The following is an 18,226-nucleotide window of genomic DNA, read 5'->3' as shown; positions in this document are numbered from 1 at the left end:
GAAATGAGGTTTGCCTGTAATGTCTCTCTGCGGAGGTCTGGGCTCTGGGATCCAGACTTTGGTGTACTAATACATTTGTGGCAGGAAAATAAAAAAAAACCTTTGTAAACCTGAAGGTTGGCACAACTTGCCCGCCGTAATGGGTGAAAGCTGGATCTACTTTTAGTAGTTTTCCTGCAGAGTGGATCAGGTAAGAAGAGGATCATTTTATTTATGTATTATCTTCTTTGGAGTAGGATGTCTTCATGGTTTTCACCACTGGAGGAAGCAAGTTCAAACCTGGTGTTTTCTTACATAGCCATCCAGGAACAAGCTCAGTGAAGTCGGTCAATAAAAAACGCCACTCACCTCCTTCCGCTGCAGGCTCTGCCACAAACGCATACAGGGGTCCCCCGAATGATGCCCCAGTAATCTCTCCCCCTCCTCTTCAATCGTCTTGGGCGCCGCCATGACAGGGAGCGCGTTTTTATGCTGTTTAAATGGGCAGATGGAGAGGGGGAGGCCGTGGTTGCACGTGCCTGTGCGCGGACACGGCACACCTGTGTGCAGGCGCCAAGAGGCGGATGAAAGCCCAGCATGCCAGAAGCCTTCTGTAAGCGGCATGGACACAGAGCTGTGGGCTGTAAGCATCCCTGTGGATTGAACCAGGCAAACCTAAGACTCCTACTCTGCATCAGGTTGTGCAGTGAGCCGATATATGTGTATTGTAAGACTATAACACAACAGTGATTGCATTTTTTTGTGGATAGTACCTTTGCTTTACAGTAAGGACTATGTCCCCGAAAGAGGGGCAAGAGCTGGTAAAGAGGCATCAGAAGATCCCCGCTTATGGCTAAGAAATCTGAGCTTGCCTGCAGCTTACCATCCTCCTCTGTCAGCCTGATAGCAGCCTTACAGGGTGAGCCCCTGTCTGTTTTTTTGCAGCTTCTTATATGGCAGCTCCTGTATATGTCACTTAGGATGCTTTAAAAGTTGCTTTGGATGGCTTGGAAGGAAGGATTGCTAATATTATCGCAACCTCCTTAAATAATAGCAGAAAACGGGGTAGATCCCCTTCATCTGCTCTGACTCTCTCATCAGATGAGCCTTCTGAGGATGAAAATTCCCTCTCTGGAGATGAGGATCATGTGCAGTCTGAGGACTCAGAGGAGAAGAGGATGCCTCCTACCTCTCAGTCGCTAAAGACGCAGGGGCAATATTATGCAGAGATGGTGTGTGCCACTTACAAATTGCCTCCTGTTGAAGCTTCTAAGCCCTCTGTTTCCTCTTTGGAAATTCGGAAATTCCTGCAGGCTGCATGCTCCTTTCCAGTTCATCCCTTGCTGGATAAACTAATGTATGATGACTGGGTTCACCCAGATAAACCCTTTCTCCTCCTAAGCAGTTCTCCCTCCTTTATCCTATGGAGGAAGGTTTCACTAAGAGATGGGGGGTACCTGCTATAGATGCAGCTATTTCTTGTGCAAACAAAAGCCTGACCTGTCCTATAGACAATGCTCAGGGCTTTAAGAATCCAACTGATAAAAAGCTGGAGTCCCTATTGAAAGCCTCCTTTACCATGGCTGGGGCTGTAGTACAACCTGCAGGTGCAGCCATTGGTGTATGTCAGTTCCTCAAGGAACAAATTAAGCAGATTAACCTTCTCCCTACAGGAGGAGATTGAGGTTTATGAGGACCTTCTTAGGCCTTGTGTTTTGCGGTTGATGCAATTATGGACTATGTTCAGCAAGCATCCCGCTTGAATCTCCTGCAGGTACACATGTGCAGATCCTTGCAAAAGATACTTGGCAGCTTTCCCCTTTGGGGGAGGACGCCTGTTTGGTGATGACCTGGATAAATACATCCAAAGAGCAAACGTCCTTCAAAAGACTTGGGGTTCAAAGTCTAAGACCGCGTACACACGATCAGTCCATCCGATGAGAACTGTCCGAAGGACCATTGTCATTGGTTAACCGATGAAGCTGACTGATGGTCTGATGTGCCTACACACCATCGGTTATTGAACCGATCGTGTCAGAACGCGGTGACGTAAAACACAACGACGTGCTGAAAAAAAACGAAGTTCAATGCTTCCAAGCATGCGTCGACTTGATTCTGAGCATGCGCGGGTTTTTAACCGATGCTTTTGCATACTAACGATCGGTTTTGACCTATCAGTTAGGCGTCCATCGGTTCAATTTTAAAGCAAGTTCTAATTTTTTAAGTACATGCCCCTGCCCTACAGTACAGGCCCCCTCCCTACAGTACAGCCCATTCAGACCCCCCCTACATTACAGAGATGTATGCCCTATGGCCAGTCCCGGCCTGCGCTGTATGCTTGGCCGGGACTGGCCATATGCTTGGCTGTATGCTTGGCCCTGCGCTGTATGCTTGGGCCAAAATGTGCACAGCACAGTGGAGTATTTAGAGTATAGTACCTAGGTAGGGTCCTCAATCTGGGGAAATCCTCCTTGCAGCCTCAAAGAAGGCTGGAGTACTTGGGCCTGATTATAGACACGTCCTGAAGCCAGGTATTACTTCCCTAGCCAAAGGCAAAAGCCATAGGAGACTGATAATCTCACTCATTTATCACTCCAAGTGATAAAGGCAAAGAGAAGGCCTTCCATCTCTATGCATGAGGTTATTGGGGAAGATGGTAGCCTATTCGAGGCTGTTCCTTAAGCCCAGTTTCACTCAAGGCCCTTACAGGGCAGAATTCTGTCAGCTTGAAACAAAGATGTTCAGGCCCTGGACCTTCCTATGATCTTATCTCCAAATGTTCCCCAGAGCCTCAATTGGTGGTTGCTTCCCCAAAATCTGTCAGAAGGAAAATTCCTTCACTCCAGTTACCTGGAAAGTGGTGACCACAGATGCCAGCCTTCTTGGCTGAGGGGCAGTTCTAGAAGAAGCATCTGCCCTGGGGAAGTGATCCGGAGCCGAAAAGCTCCTTCCCATCGATATTCTGAAGATTCAGGCAATTCATTTGGCCCTCAGAGTTTGGTCTTACAGACTGCAGGGTTGGCCTGTTCAGATTCAGTCCGACAATGCTACAGCCGTGGCCTATATCAATCGCCAAGGAGGCACCAGAAGTCTGGATGCCCAAAGAGAGGTGAATCACATCCTAGCCTGGGCAGAAAGTCATATCCTCGCCTTCATTCCAGGGGTAAAAGAGTCCAGGAGAATGGTCTCTACACCCCGACATATTTCAAATCATGTCAGAAATGGGGTACCCCAAATGCGGACCTGTTGGCTTCCCGGTTCAACGCAAATCTGGACGAGGGTCAGATGCCCTGACAATCTCATGGGAATGTTATTCTCCGATTACGCGTTCCCTCCAGTTTCGCTTCTCCCACTATTCCTTCAGAAAGCCAGTGATTTTGATCACCCCGGCTTGGCCCAGGAGACCCTGGTACGTAGAAATCCTAAGGATGGCAATAGGTAGACCTTGGGTTCCCCCACTACGCTCGGACCTACTATCGCAGGGTCCAATATTCCATCCTGCCTTACAAAGTCTAATTTTGACGGTTTGGCTGTTGAGACCCACATGCTGAGGAAACATGGGCTCTCAGGTCCAGTCCTATCCACTCTGGTTAATGCTAGGAAGCCGGCCTCCAGGTTCATCTACTACAGAATCCGAAAGGGGGCATCCTAAGAAGCATGCTGTAATGGAACTATGTATTCTGCCTGGACATCTATAATCATCATGCAGTGGGGCATACAAAGGACCGAATGACTTGTTCCAATTGGATTTACCACATTATATTCTGAGCTCAAAGGGTTAATTGTAGAGTGACTCTTTCACTGCTAAATTCTAATGTCCTCTTCTCCAGCTAATTGACTGTCTTTTGTGTATTGTACTACAAGTTAGCAATCTCCTGTCAGAGTATTGAATTAGCATATCCAGTATGTTCAGAAGAACTTGTCAAGCTTTGAGGTGCCGAAATGGCTAGATACTGACAAGATTATCTGTGAGTGTGTATTATTCTAAAGGTTAATTGAATTCTATTGATAAAGGAATGTGTCTGGTCAGGTCATGTTGAATATAGCTCGGGGCCGAAATGTCTGGATACTGATTAGCTCAAGGGGATATCATTATCTCAAAGTATCTGTATTGAAGCCCCCCCTGTGTAAGGAGGGGGCGGAGAGTTTCATTGTTCCTGTAACAGCTTGTAACTAGATATAAACCAGGAGAATGTACCATTAAAACAGTCTACTCGACCCTTCAAAACGTAGCCCCGTCTCGTTCTTGAAAGGGCATTCGATGGGATTATTATTCTTTTCATTTAACAGCTGAACCTGACTCTCTCTCTCTGGATCTCGTGGATGGGGTTATGCCAGCTGTACTTGCATATCGCAACTTGCCAGGGAAAAGGACATCTCCAACGGCTGATACCCTCTCACTACTTGGGTAGCCGTTACACATGCCATTAATAGGATTCCTGCCCTTCCTCAGTTGGGCTTAAATATGAAGTTGGTTTTGAGCGCTATCAAGGCTCAAACCTCGCCCTTGTCAGTATTTTTCAAAACCCCTTGCCTCTCATTCCCTAGTCTGGGCCTTTGTTCAGGGAGCACTGCACTTGAATCCGCCGGCTAAGTCTCCCGTGTGCCCATGGGATTTGAATTTGGTATTATCCGTTTTACAGAAGCTACCTTTTGAACCATTACACCATGCTTCTTAAATCTTTTTGACAAAGAAACTGTTTTTTTCTTGTAGCCATATCCTCTGAATTGGCAGCTCTTTCTGTAAAGAACCGTATATGATTATTCATGTGACAGGGTGGTGCTGCGTCCTCACCCGAGTTTTTACCTAAGGCGGTTTTAGGATTTCATCTGAATCAAGATATAGTCCTACCGTCTTTTTTTCCAGATCAGCAGTCTGCGGAGGAAGAAGGTCTAGGCTTTATTGATGTTTTAAGAGCGGTGAAAATTTATCTGCAAGCTACAGCTCACATACAGGCCCATGGAAGGGCCAGGCAGCATCAAAAAACAACTATTGCAGATTGGATTCGACAAGTCATTATTCAGGCCTATGGTTAGAAAAGAAGATTCCTCCTTTTCAGGTGAAGGCACACTCGGCTAAAGCAGTTGGTGCTTCATGGGCAGTGCATCACCAGGCCTCCATGGCTCAGATCTGTAAGGCTGCTACTTGGTCTTCGGTCCATACATTTACTAAGTTCTACCAGGTAGATGTGAAAGGGTATGAGCATGCTGCCTTCGGGCGTAGTGTGCTGCAGGCAGCAGTATAGATCCTCTGGCACGATGGCGGTCTTATTTCTGATCTGTGTCACCCTCCCCTCAATTTTAGCATTGCTATTGGACATCCCATTAAGTACCGTATTTATTGGCGTATAACACGCACCTACATTTTAAGAGGGAAATTTCAGGAAAAAAACTTTAACTAAACAACTTTGAATTAAAATAAGGGGCAGTGCTCATCAATGCAGCCTGTTAAGTGCGCATCTGCAACCTGATCATTGCCCATCTGCAGCACATCTCACCAATGCAGCCTGATAAATGTGGCATGATCAATGCCCATCCCATCATGCAGCCTTATCAATGAATGTCCCTTTTTAGCCTGAATGCAACCTCGCCATTAATGCAGCCTGGACAGTGCATGAAATCACAGAGCCTTCATCTCCTGTTTGGCTCTCTCACTCGGCTTTTACTCGGCACTCACACAGACCCGCCTCCACCATTGGCATTGGACCAGCTCCTGTGATAGACAGAACACTGGTCCAATGCCAGTGGCGGGACTGTGTGACGTGAGAGTCGAGTGAGAGCTGAACAGGAGATGACGGCTTGTGAATTCCAGCTGTTCGGCTCTCACTCAGCAGTCACACACACACAGTCCCGCTTACGCCATTGGCATTGGACCAGCTCCTGTGATAGACAGAACACTGGTCCAATGCCAGTGGCGGGACTGTGTGTGACGTGAGAGGCGAACAGGAGATGACAGCTCATGAATTACGGCTGTGTTCGTCCCCCTCCTTACCTTCCAAGGTACACTATCAGCGTATAACACGCGCCCGCAATTTCCCCCTTATTTTCAGGGAAAAACATACGGTAATTAAGTCTCTGTGTCACGTGATGCATGATCAAGAAAATAGGATTTTTTTAATGCAGCTTACCTGTAAAATCCTTTTCTTGGGAATACATCACGGGACACAGAGCTCCCACCCCTCTTCGGAGTTAAACGTGGAACACTTATTGCTTTGCTACAAAACTGAGGTACTCTCCATTTGGGAGGGGTTATATAGGGAAGGAACTCAATTCTAATTGGGTTTGCCAGTGTCCAATCACCTGTGGTGACTACATAACCCATTAAGTAATTAAGGCTCTGTGTCCCGTGATGTATTCCCAAGAAAAGGATTTTACAGGTAAGCTGTATTAAAAAAATCCTATTTTTTTCATATGGGAGTGGGAGACTGACTGGTACTGGTAGTCAATGGGAGATTCAGAATCAGACACAATAAGAATGTTAGTTAATATCATTTTATTATTGTCATAATAATAATTGCGATTATTCGTTATGATGAAGTTAAAAACCCAGAAAGTCAGCACAGCACTGGGATGGTGGGAGCCCCTCATAATGAGCACAGCAGGGGCACAGCCCCAGGAAGAAGTCAGCACAGCACAGGGATGGTGGGAGCTTCTCATAATTAGCATAATGAGTTGACGACTGCCATATTGAGAAATATATTTTTTGCTTTTTATATTCATCATAACGAATGTTCGTAATTGTTACGAAAAGTTAACGAAAATTCGTATTTCGTACGAATCCAAATTGAATTTCGGACACGAATTACGGCTAATACGAAACGAAACAAATTTATTGATGGCGCACATGTCTATGGGGGAATACTGCAGACTAAGGTAAGGAAGAGTTACTGATATAAGGTGAAACCCCCCTTACCTTAGGGTTTGCAGTGCAAGGGGGAATGAATACACTATGTGTTTCCAGCACTGCACTGTGAACACAGAGCGTTTTGTTGCACGTGTTAAGGAAACCCCAAAAGCAGGTTGCGAGCACAGAGCGTTTGCACTGGATCGCATGGTTCCAGTGCATTCCCAAAAGTGCTGCTTTTGGTGCTGTGCGATTCACATGCAGTCCCTAATGTGAACCTAGGCCAAATATAAAAATAGTTCTTTCATATATCATTGGCATAGCTAAATGTGATGGATCACCTGAGCGTAGTTATATGATCTACCAGGACTCCATTTTAAAGGGAACACCACAGAATAACTGGTAAACAAGCATGCCAGATCAAGCATGCATATATAAATTTCAGCCAGCCTGTTTTCAAACTTCAGCTTTTATTTTTTACTTCTAGGTGTGTCAAACCTAAATACTTTCAATTTATATGCAATCGGGCAGGCCCTTGAGCTACATAGTTAAAGGCAAATCTAAAAGGAAATTGAAAAGGAAAATTGTGAGAGGACAGAGGGGGAGCTGGTGGCTGGATGCTACTCTCCTGTTGCACTTATGTCCTCCTCAGCCTGCTCTTCTAAAGCCTATCACACTATCAGTTTTTTTTTGCATTCAACCCAGCAGCTCAGGTCAAAGCCGCTGTACTAACCAGTAGCGGGTCACCCACACCCCCTCTGCTCCTACAGTCTGCTCCTCCTCTGCATCACGATGGCTTCTGCGTCTCCTCCCAGGTGTCCAATAGAATTGCCTGTCCTTTCAGCCAATCAGACGATTCCTGATTGACCGGGAGGAGGATCAGTGTGAGAATCATGAATATTCATTAATTCACGATTCTCATACAACTGGGTGGGCTCGGAGTGCACCCATTAGAGCCTCTGGATCTAATCACGTGCTAAAAAACAAAGACAAAACACCCCCATTGGAATCCATGCATTCAGCGCCCTACATGTAGGTTAGAGAGACGGATGCATGGATGGGGGGGCGATGCCAGTGCTCCCCTAATGTACAGGCCGCCACTGGTACTAAACCAACTATCCAATGTCCCTCGCGAGAATACTCCAGCCATCGCTTTTAACCATTGGCTGAGAGCGCTGATCAGGAGCCAGTCAGGTGCTGGTTTTCCCAGCATGCACAGCCGACTTCCGTTGGACGGTTTTTATTGAACCGGCCGAGGTCGCCTGGCATTCGGCCCGTGTACTAGGCTTAAGAGATTCAACTGAAAGGAGTGCTCTATAGCCAACCCTTTACATTTATACAGAGGGAGAAAGGATATGAGGATATGTCCGCGTTGGTGCAGCAAGCTCCCAAGCCCCCCCGCCCCTTGTCGCAAAGCACTTTATGTGGTTTTGTCGCCCTTAAAAATAACAAAGCCCCCCCCTTTATTTGAAAGGGTTTATGCTTGAGTCCTTAAAAAAAAAAAAAATTCTAGCATGCCATCAAGCATACTAGCGCGAGCTACAGTATACCTTCATTTTATTTTTTGTTGCCGTACTCACAGTTTAATCCCGTAGTGACGTTTCAGACTCCCCGCAGGGAATGGGCGTTCCTATGCAGAGGGAAGATGATTGACGGCCGGCTATGGCGCGTCACGCTTCCCGAAAATAGCCGAAATAGGACTTGGCTCTTCACGGCGCCTGCACAGTCAGCTCCTAGTCTGTGCGCAGGCGCCGTATAGAGTCGAGACCTACTCCGGCTATTTTCGGGAAGTGTGACGCGCCATAGTCGGCCGTCAATCATCTTCCCTCTGCATAGGAACGCCCATTCCCCGCGGGGAGTCTGAAACTTCACTACGGGATTAAACTGTGAGTACGGCAAAAAAATAAAAAAAATAAAGGCATACTGTAGCTCGCGCTAGTATACTGAATTTCATGGTAGAAAATTGTTATTTAGGGTGAACCACTGCTTTAATGACTTAGCGAGATTTATGGAGAAAAGTTTTTAGTTATTTATGAATTGAATACATTTATTATTAATAATTTATACCAATAAATGTGCCACAGCCAAAAAATTGTCAATAAAAAAAATTGTGTGTCTATTTATTATATAAGTATTTGGAGGGGGGGGGGGTGAATGGTGCGGCCTGGTTTTCCATGAATAGTTGGGTTAGCAAAATACTAGCCCTCTGCCCCCTCTTTGTTTTGGTCCAGAGTACAGCATGATAGCTGCTGTTGGCTAGCAAGTCAGAATTCTGGAAGCCCCAAGCAAGAAATTACAACACTGACAGACTTCAAATTTCCCAGCTTCATCCTTCAGCGATGAAAGGGAAATTCTCAGCTGTCCGCTTTATAGAGCTGGGATCTGATTCCTCTCTTTGCTGCCCTGTCCAGCACCCTGTGCCCTCTCTGCTCAGATCAGATGCTGTGTTATGTGTCACAAAAGTACAGTATTGGCACCCTGCTTGATCTTTCATTCCAGAAGCGCATTTGTGAGGTCAGGCACTGATGTCGACGAGAAGTCCTTGCTCACAGTCTCTGCTCTAATTCATTCCAAAGGTGTTCTATTGGGCGGAGGTCAGGACTCTGTGCAGGTCAGTTATGTTCCTCCACCCAAAACTCCTCATCCATGTCTTTATGGACCTTGCTTGGTGCAGTGGTCCAAATTATTTGGTGAAGGGGGGATTATGGTGTGTGTGGTTGTTTTTCAGAGGTTGAGCTTGGCCCATTAGTTCCATATCAGCATATGCTGATTTAACATAAATATTAATGCTACTGGCAATAGCTTGATCGGGTATGAGGAACAAAATAGATAGTTTTTATTACAAGGTGCACTTATATTTTAATGCCGTCATAAAAGTTGGTTTAGCAAAACGGGCGCGATGCGATCCATGTATGGACAGGCTGATTATGCCCAAGTTTATTCATCGATCGACTTAGACATTTTATTTCACTCCATCACAATTGTACATATGTTATCTTTCTCTTTTAACCACTTAAATATTGCTTTCCTTTCTTTTATCTCTTTTCTTTCTTGTTGCGATGTGTGTGTGTGTGTGTATGTGTATGTGTATGTGTATGTGTATGTGTATGTGTATGTGTATGTGTATGTGTATGTGTATATATATATATATATATATATATATATATATATATGTATGTGTGTGTATTTCAGTATTCACGTGAGAAACATTAGTATTATTTTCCTTGAATGAAAGTCATGACAGAGTTAATCCTCCCAGAGTGAAGATGAAAAACTGATGTCAGTTAACTACTACTCCTCCCTCCTCCCACCGAGCAAAAGAATATGCCTTGTGGTCAAGAACAGGTGTAATAAGAGAAGACCATATGGATGGGCCAATCAGATTCACCCATATGTGATGACGTTTGCTTATATCACTTTGGCTATAAAAGCTGTAACCCTAATAAAGGGTTTCCTGTTGGAGTTGATGATGGAGACTGAAGCGGTTTGATTTCTTATACATGCATGTATGCTCGCATCATCATGAATTTGGCTCAGCGGCAGAATAGAACGTATATCCTGGAATTGGACCAGGGAAAAATCTATTACACAATCAGCATTCCAGCCTTTAAGCATGCCATTATTGCCAGCAGCTATAGCCGCTAGCAATCATTGTGTTCTCCTGGCAGGGATGGCCCCTCTCACCCCTGCCGGAACACCACAATAGCTCTGTCATTCCCCCACCATGCATGCAGGAATGAAAATCCCATGATCTATGGCCTTCCTAAATAATAGAAAAGGCTGTAAACCTTCCCTGCTCGATCCAAAAGAAAAATAAATGTTTCGCCTAAAATTGGCTTTTAACTGGATTGCATGATCTATTGAAAACTTGTGGCAGAGTATCAATGCTGAAGCCTCAGTATGAAGAATCTCTTCAGTAAATGATCCATAAAAGTGATTTTATGATTGCCTAGTACTTGAATGTCCAACTTAAAAGTATGAATCAGTTATGAAAAACACCTACATGCTGATTACAGTACAGTCTTGATGGGTCGAGCCAGGCATAGTTTGGTCCTTTTTCATTGGGAGCCATCAGTGACAGATACCAGCCAGGGGGTTTTTTTTCTGGACTTTTCAACAGATCCAAGGGGAAAGCTGATGAATTACAACCTAGAAGGACATAAAGTTGCTTAAAGCAGTTGTAAACCTCAGACATGAAATATGAACAAAGCATATCCTTCTATAGCAGAGGTCCAGTTGGTAAACTTTTGTTCCGGTAGAGGTCCAAATCTTATGTTTACACTACATCACATCACGGAAATGTCCTAATTGCCCCCTTTACCATTTGGTGGTATTTGATCACCTCTAAAGATTTTTTTTTTTTTTGCGCTATAAACCAAAAAATTATGAATTTTGTCATCAATTTAGGCCAATATGTATTCTTCTACATATTTTTGGTAAAAAAAAAAAAAAAAAAATTATATATATATATATATATATATATATATATATATATATATATATATATATATATATATATATATATATATATATATATATATATATATATATATATATATATATGCGTATATAGATTGTAGATGCTATAACTTTTGTGCAAACCAAACTATAGGATGGATTTATGGACAGCTCTGCACAGAAACCAATTGGTGTTCAGTTAAAGTGGGAGTTCACCCCAAAAAAATTATTTAACATTAGATTGATGCTCATTTTGTCAAGGGGAATCAGGTGTTTTTTTAAAAATCGAAGCAGTACTTACCGTTTTAGAGAGCGATCTTCTCCGCTGCTTCCGGGTATGGTCTTCAGGACTGGGCGTTCCTAATTGATTGACAGGCTTCCGACGGTCGCATACATCGCTTCACGAGTAGCTACTTTTCGGAAAATCGTGACACGATGTATGCGACCGTCGGAAGACTGTCAATCAAATAGGAACGCCCAGTCCCGCAGCCCATACCCGGAAGCGGCGGAGAAGATCTATCTCTAAAACGGTAAGTACTGCTTTGATTTAAAAAAAAAAACACCCGATTCCCCTTGACAAAATGAGCCTCAATCTAATGTTAAATTTTAACTTTTTGGGTGAACCTCCACTTTAAGCTGAAGTTAGAAGTGGATTATCTGCCATGCACAGCTGCACCAGATTTTGCACTCTTCAGTTTAGGGCTCCGTTCACAACATGGCATTCTGGATCGTGGGCGGAATCCCAATGATTCTGTCTGAGATTCCAAATCACCATGATTGTGCCAGAGATTTTTAAATCGCCCCGAAACACGGGACACGTTTGCGATCGTTGTTACTTTCAATGGCACCCCAATCGTGTCACGATTTTGCGATGATTGTCGCCCGAAAACCGCAGTAAAGTCACACATACAAAACTCTTGTCGCCCAAAAAGTATTTCCAGAACTTTCCTCCCGAGACCTAGAACGCCATGGTGTGAACATAGCGTTAGTAAATCAACCTGGAGTGAAAGTCCTAGAGCATACTAGTAACCCAGTTTAACCACTTAAAGCAGAGTTCCACCCTAAAAATGAACTTTCTATTAAAGTGGAGGTTCACCCGAAAAGTTAATTTTTAACCTTAGATTGATGCTCATTTTGTCAAGTGGAATCGGGTGTTTTTTTTTCAATCGAAGCAGTACTTACCGTTTTAGAGAGCGATCTTCTCCGCCGCTTCCGGGTATGGGCTGCGGGACTGGGCATTCATATTTGATTGACAGTCTTCTGACAGGCTTCCGACGGTCGCATACATCGCGTCACGATTTTACGAAAGTAGCCGAATGTCGGTGCGCAGGCGCCGTATAGAGCCGCACCGACGTTCGGCTTCTATCGGCTACTCGTGACGCGATGTATGCGACTGTCGGAATCCTGTTGGAAGACTGTCAATCAAATAGGAACGCCCAGTCCCGAAGACCATACCCGGAAGCGGCGGAGAAGATCGCTCTCTAAAACAGTAAGTACTGCTTCGATTTTAAAAAAACTACCCGATTTCCCTTGACAAAATTAGCATTAATCTAAGGTTACAATTTTTTTTTCCGGGTGAACTCCCACTTTAACAGCTTGCCCTTTAATGTAAAAAATAAATAAAAATTACATATATTTTACTCACTTCTATCTGGCTGTTACTAGGAAGAATTCGTAATATGCCTAGTTTCTGGCTCTAGGTGGTTCAACTTCCTGTCCTAAGACCCCATTGCCTCCTGGGAAATGATGACACTCATTTCCCAGGAGTCTCTGGGCATTACTGTGCCTAAAAATTGCCCAGCATGCACCTCTCCCTGAAAACCAGGAAGAAAAAGGAACTGGGCTTTACATGCCCACACATACGATGGATAGGGCCACAACATGAGCTGGAGGCTAAAAGGGAAGTGTTTGCAATGATTTCTGGAATGATTGGGGAGCTATTAATATGTTTTAGGGACTATTTAATGCGATTAATTTTAGCTTGCAAAAAAAATTCAAAATTATGCCCGGAACCCCACTTTAAGGTCCACGCTATAACAGTTTTACTGCTACAGGCCAGGTATTATATATATATATATATATATATATATATATATATATATTTTCGCTGGCATTACTAGTAAATATATATATATATATATATATATATATATATATATATAAACATGACACAACTATCCCCTATTTTGTAGACGCTATAACTTTTGCGTTTTTTTTTACCAAAAATAAGTAAAAGATATGCATTTAAACTATGATTTTTTTTTTTATCGATTTTTTGGGGGTATTTATTATAGCAAAAAAAAATTTTTTTTTTTCAAAAATTGTCACTCTATTTTTGTTTATAGCGCAAAAAATTAAAACCGCGGAGGTGATCAAATACCACCAAAAGAAATCTCTATTTGTGGAAAAAGTCAATTTTGTTTGGGAGCCACGTCGCACGACCGCTCAATTGTCAGTTAAAGCGACGCACTGCCGAATCGCAGCGAAATGGTCCGGGGCTGCAGTGGTTAAAGTTACGCAGTGCCATATCGCAAAAAATGGCTTGGTCATAAGGTGGGGTAAATCTTCTAGAGGTTATAGGCCAGATTCACGTAGATCTGCGGCGGCGTAACGTATCGCATTTACGATACGCCGCCGCAAGTTTTACGGGCAAGTGCTTGATTCACAAAGCACTTGCCTGTAAAGTTGCGGCGGCGTATCGTAAATCCTCCGGCGCAAGCCCGCCTAATTCAAATGATCCGGGTAGGGGGCGTGGATCATTTAAATTAGGCGCGTTCCCGCGCCAAACGTACTGCGCATGCGCCGTCCCTAAAATTTCCCGATGTGCATTGCGCTAAATTACGTCATTGGTTTCGACGTGAACGTAAATGGCGTCCAGCCCCATTGACGGACGAGTTACGCAAACGACGTAACATTTTCAAATTTCAACGCGGGAACGACGGCCATACTTAACATTGGATACGCCACCTAGGGGGCATGTTTATCTTTACGCCGCGTATCTCTTACGGAAACGGCGTAAATTTACTGCGATGGGCAAGCGTACGTTCGTGAATCGGCGTAACGACTCATTTGCATATTCAGCCAGCGTAAATATTGCACCCTAAGATACGACGGCGCAGGCATGTTTAAGTGTATCTCAGCTTGAGAATACATTTAGGTCGGAATCACACTTGTGCGGTGCGAATTTCAGCTCTCTTATCTCTGCAGAGAGATAAGAGAAGTGTTCAGCAGATTAGCAACGTTTTAGATGCGAATTTGGAAACCTGGGAGAAGTTGCGGGTGAGAGGAGAGTGGGGGAGAAGTGTATTGAGCTGAATGAGAGAAATTCCTGAAGAGAACTGAACACATCTGCGAATTAGATGCGTACCCATAGAAGATAATGGGACTGAATTTGCACCTGATCCGCACCGCAAGACATAAAAACCGCACACGGTTTGGAGGCAATGCGAATGCATCGCACATATGTGAACCAGCCTCATTGAAAACAATGTATTTTGAAATGTCCTGCGAATTGGATGCAGTTTAAGCCGCACTCAATTCGCATAGGTGTGAACCTGGCCTAAAACATACGACGGGCTTAGATTTGGAGTTACGTCGGCGTATCTGCTGAAGTGATTAAAGTCTTGAGCAAAATATCTAAAAAAAAAAGGGGATAGGGGAGGATAGATTCCCATTAAGGAGGGTCAAATGTCATAGTTCAGATGGCTGTATTTAAATGTCATTGGTGAAAAGTGATCTCTTATGGAACCTTATATAATAATGCGAGTGGATTTCTCCTAGCTGCTGTCAGAATTCTCTTGCTCCATATTATGTAGAGATCATAGTGTTGCTTACTTAGGGACCAGCCATTGCTTTGCTGTGTATTACCAATATTACATAATAAGACAGATCATATGTACATCTGAAAGTGTCAGAAATCATACTTAACAGGATACCTTCTACTCACTGACTGAGCAGATACCACTCACTCATACACTAAAATGCGTGATGAAGTCCCCTAGCAGAGTCCTAAACATCTAGACCCTCAATCACGTTTGGCATCGGCCTTCTAATCTGGGGAAAGGACTACCTGTTTTTTTATCTGTATTAGTACAGTCTTTATATAATTAATACACTGTCTACTGCTTACCTGGCATTTTAACCTCTGAAAAGTTTAGCTTAAGTCCAGCGTACTTGATATCCTCCTTGTAACTTCTCAGTTACTCTGTCTGGAGCTAAATCCAGCCACTTCTATATGAGGAAGCACACTGGAAAACATATTCTTGGAGCAGCCCCCTCAATATGGCTGCCAAGCAACCTTTAACCCTAGCAACACATGACTGACTGGAAGCAAGCTAGAGAAGGAAAACAGCAGGCCATTGTACACCGAGCTTTTCTTCCAGTGTTCCCTGATAGTTCAACAAAACAGAGAAAGAGTGTTTGAGTCTTGCTGAACCAATTACAAAAACAAGACGTTCTCCAAATTGTGACCTAGATCTCCTGAAGGGTGTATGATGTGCGTGTTTGTGTGTCAGACCGATGCATATCTGCCCAACAGGATTCCATACACAGTCATAGCTCCCAACTTTCCCTGAGTTTTAGGGACTGTTCCTGATTTGGAGCAATATCCCTCTGTCCCTCTTTCCTCCCCATGTGTCCCTCATTTTGGTCTGATCTATATAGATGTATATAAAATGCACTTTTTATCTTTCAAAAAGTGTTTCCCAGGGCTAAACCCAGGGCCGGCGCTACCACTAGGCGAAGTAGGCAGCCGCCTAGAGCGCACTACCACCTAGGGCGCAACCACAGCCCCTGTTCTGTGTGAGCTCGGCTCTCCTCTCCTGATTGCTCGTTGTGTGCCGCCACTAATCCCTCATGTGTCCCGCTGAGCGCCCTGCTGCACTGTTACATCTTCTTAGACAGGTCACACAGCGCTGCTCCGGGACTCCTTTGCTCTAGCCTGTCCCTCTGGTGCAGCGCTGTGTGTCTGTGTGTGCAGCGGAGGGGCGGGGCTCAATGGAGATGGGAGCCCGGAGCATTGAGAGGAGCAGCTGACCTCTGTGGAGCGGGAGGATGGCGCTGGCCTGGTCTCGGCGGGGACACTATGGAGCGGGAGGATGGCGCTAGCCTGGCCCCTGAGCAGAGCCCGGATGATGGTCGATGACAATGAAGCCACAAACAGCCGAGGTAGGAGGAGGACGGATCCCATCCGAACTACATTACGCTGTATGTGGAGTGCCGAGTGGGGCTGCTGTCTGTGTGGTGTGTGTGTGAGAGAGTCAGGTGGGCCAGTCACAGTGTATGTGTCAGGTAAGGGGTGTCAGTGTATGTGTCAGGTAAAGGGGGGTCAGTGTGTCAGGTAAAGGGGGTCAGTGTGTCAGGTAAGGGGGGTCAGTGTGTCAGGTAAGGGGGGGTCAGTGTGTCAGGTAAGGGGGGGTCAGTGTGTCAGGTAAGGGGTGTCAGTGTGTCAGGTAAGGGGGGGTCAGTGTGTCAGGTAAGGGGTGTCAGTGTGTCAGGTAAGGGGGTGTCAGTGTGTCAGGTAAGGGGGGGTCAGTGTGTCAGGTAAGGGGGGGATCAGTGTGTCAGGTAAGGGGGGGGCAGTGTGTCAGGTAAGGGGGGGGGTCAGTGTGTCAGGTAAGGGGGGGGGTCAGTGTGTCAGGTAAGGGGGGGGGGGTCAGTGTGTCAGGTAAGGGGGGGTCAGTGTATGTGTCAGATAAGGGGGGTGTCAGATAGGTCACATGTGTTGCAAGGGCAGAGTAAAGTGATGTCAGGGGCGCAGCGGGAGGGGGGCGCAAAATTAGGATTCGCCTAGGGTGTCAAAGATCCTTGCACCAGCCCTGGCTAAACCTTTCATCCAAATTCTATATTGCAGCATTTTTCAATTTTAAAAGCCAATATAAAAGAATAGTAGTGGTAAAAAAAGCACTTGTGGATTTCATTAATTATTTTTTGGATTATTTCCCATTTAAGGAGGCGTGACAGAGGGCGTGTCTTATGCCTACATACGTTTGCTAGTAGGTGTCCCTCAATCCCATCTCAAAATGTTGGGAGGTATGCACAGTACATAGATGTATTGCATTTTATTTGGTTTTATTGTACAATCTAGCTAGTTTCTATACACAGTGGTCATCAACCCAGTCCTCAGGGCCCACTAACAGGCCAGATTTTATGTATTACCTTGGGGAGATGCAGACTAGAATACTGCAATCACTGAGCAGCAAATGATATCACCTGTGATGTATTTCAGTTATCTTGCAAACCTGGCCTGTTCGTGGGCCCTGAGGACAGGGTTGATGCTATACAAGACCAAAGGCAGAAATAACCATTTGCCCCCAATGAATGTGCTAATTACAATGAGACCTGTAACTTCAAACCTCAGTTAGGCTAGGTTCACACTGCTGCGTATTCAAAATTGCGGTAAAATCGCAATTTTCCCGCCATTTCGCGGCTGTGCAGGGTTCAATGTAAATCGCGGCCCGAAATCGCAAAAAGTAGTACAGGAACTACTTTTTGAAATCGGTGCAGCGCCGCAGATGCGGCGTCGCACCAATTAGGACAGTGCCATTGCCAACAATTGCAGGCAAATTCTGCCGATTTGAGATGCGATTTGACATGTGAAATCGCATCTCAAATCGTACCAAATCGTACCCAGTGTGAACCTGGGCTAAGACGGGGGTTCACACATATGCGGCTGAGATTTCAGTGCAGCAGTCCGGTGAGTTTCTGTTCACCAGTTTAGGTGCGATTCAGGTGTGAATTTTTACCTGAAATCGCACCTGAACTGGACCAAAAAACGCACAGGACCCTTTTTAAAACCATGCCACAGCCGCCCTGCCCATGTATGAACTGGCTTCATTGAAAGCCAGTCCAATTATTATTATTATTATTATTATTATTATTATTATTATTATTATACATGTTTTATATAGTGCCAACAGTTTGCGCAGTGCTTGTTCATATGTTATG

At 44.7% G+C, this 18,226-nt stretch overlaps 1 protein-coding gene across 1 annotated transcript in view; it reads right to left on the bottom strand.

Annotated features, from left to right (window-relative positions):
• LOC120927692 (adenine phosphoribosyltransferase-like) overlaps nt 1–15,557 on the bottom strand; it is a 42,065-nt gene extending 26,508 nt beyond the window's left edge. The window contains exons 1-2 of the mRNA XM_040338520.1: nt 15,411–15,557; nt 10,827–10,972 (exon numbers count right to left, since the gene is read on the bottom strand). Of these exons, the coding sequence (XP_040194454.1) occupies nt 10,827–10,972; nt 15,411–15,417 (153 nt within the window). The 5' untranslated portion in view covers nt 15,418–15,557. The remainder of the gene's footprint in view (nt 1–10,826; nt 10,973–15,410) is intronic.
• Nucleotides 15,558–18,226: the final 2,669 nt, after the last annotated feature.

Source organism: Rana temporaria, chromosome 2 (genome assembly GCF_905171775.1).
Source record: "Rana temporaria chromosome 2, aRanTem1.1, whole genome shotgun sequence".
Taxonomy (NCBI): domain Eukaryota; kingdom Metazoa; phylum Chordata; class Amphibia; order Anura; family Ranidae; genus Rana; species Rana temporaria.
This window is presented reverse-complemented; position numbering and strand designations above follow the sequence as displayed.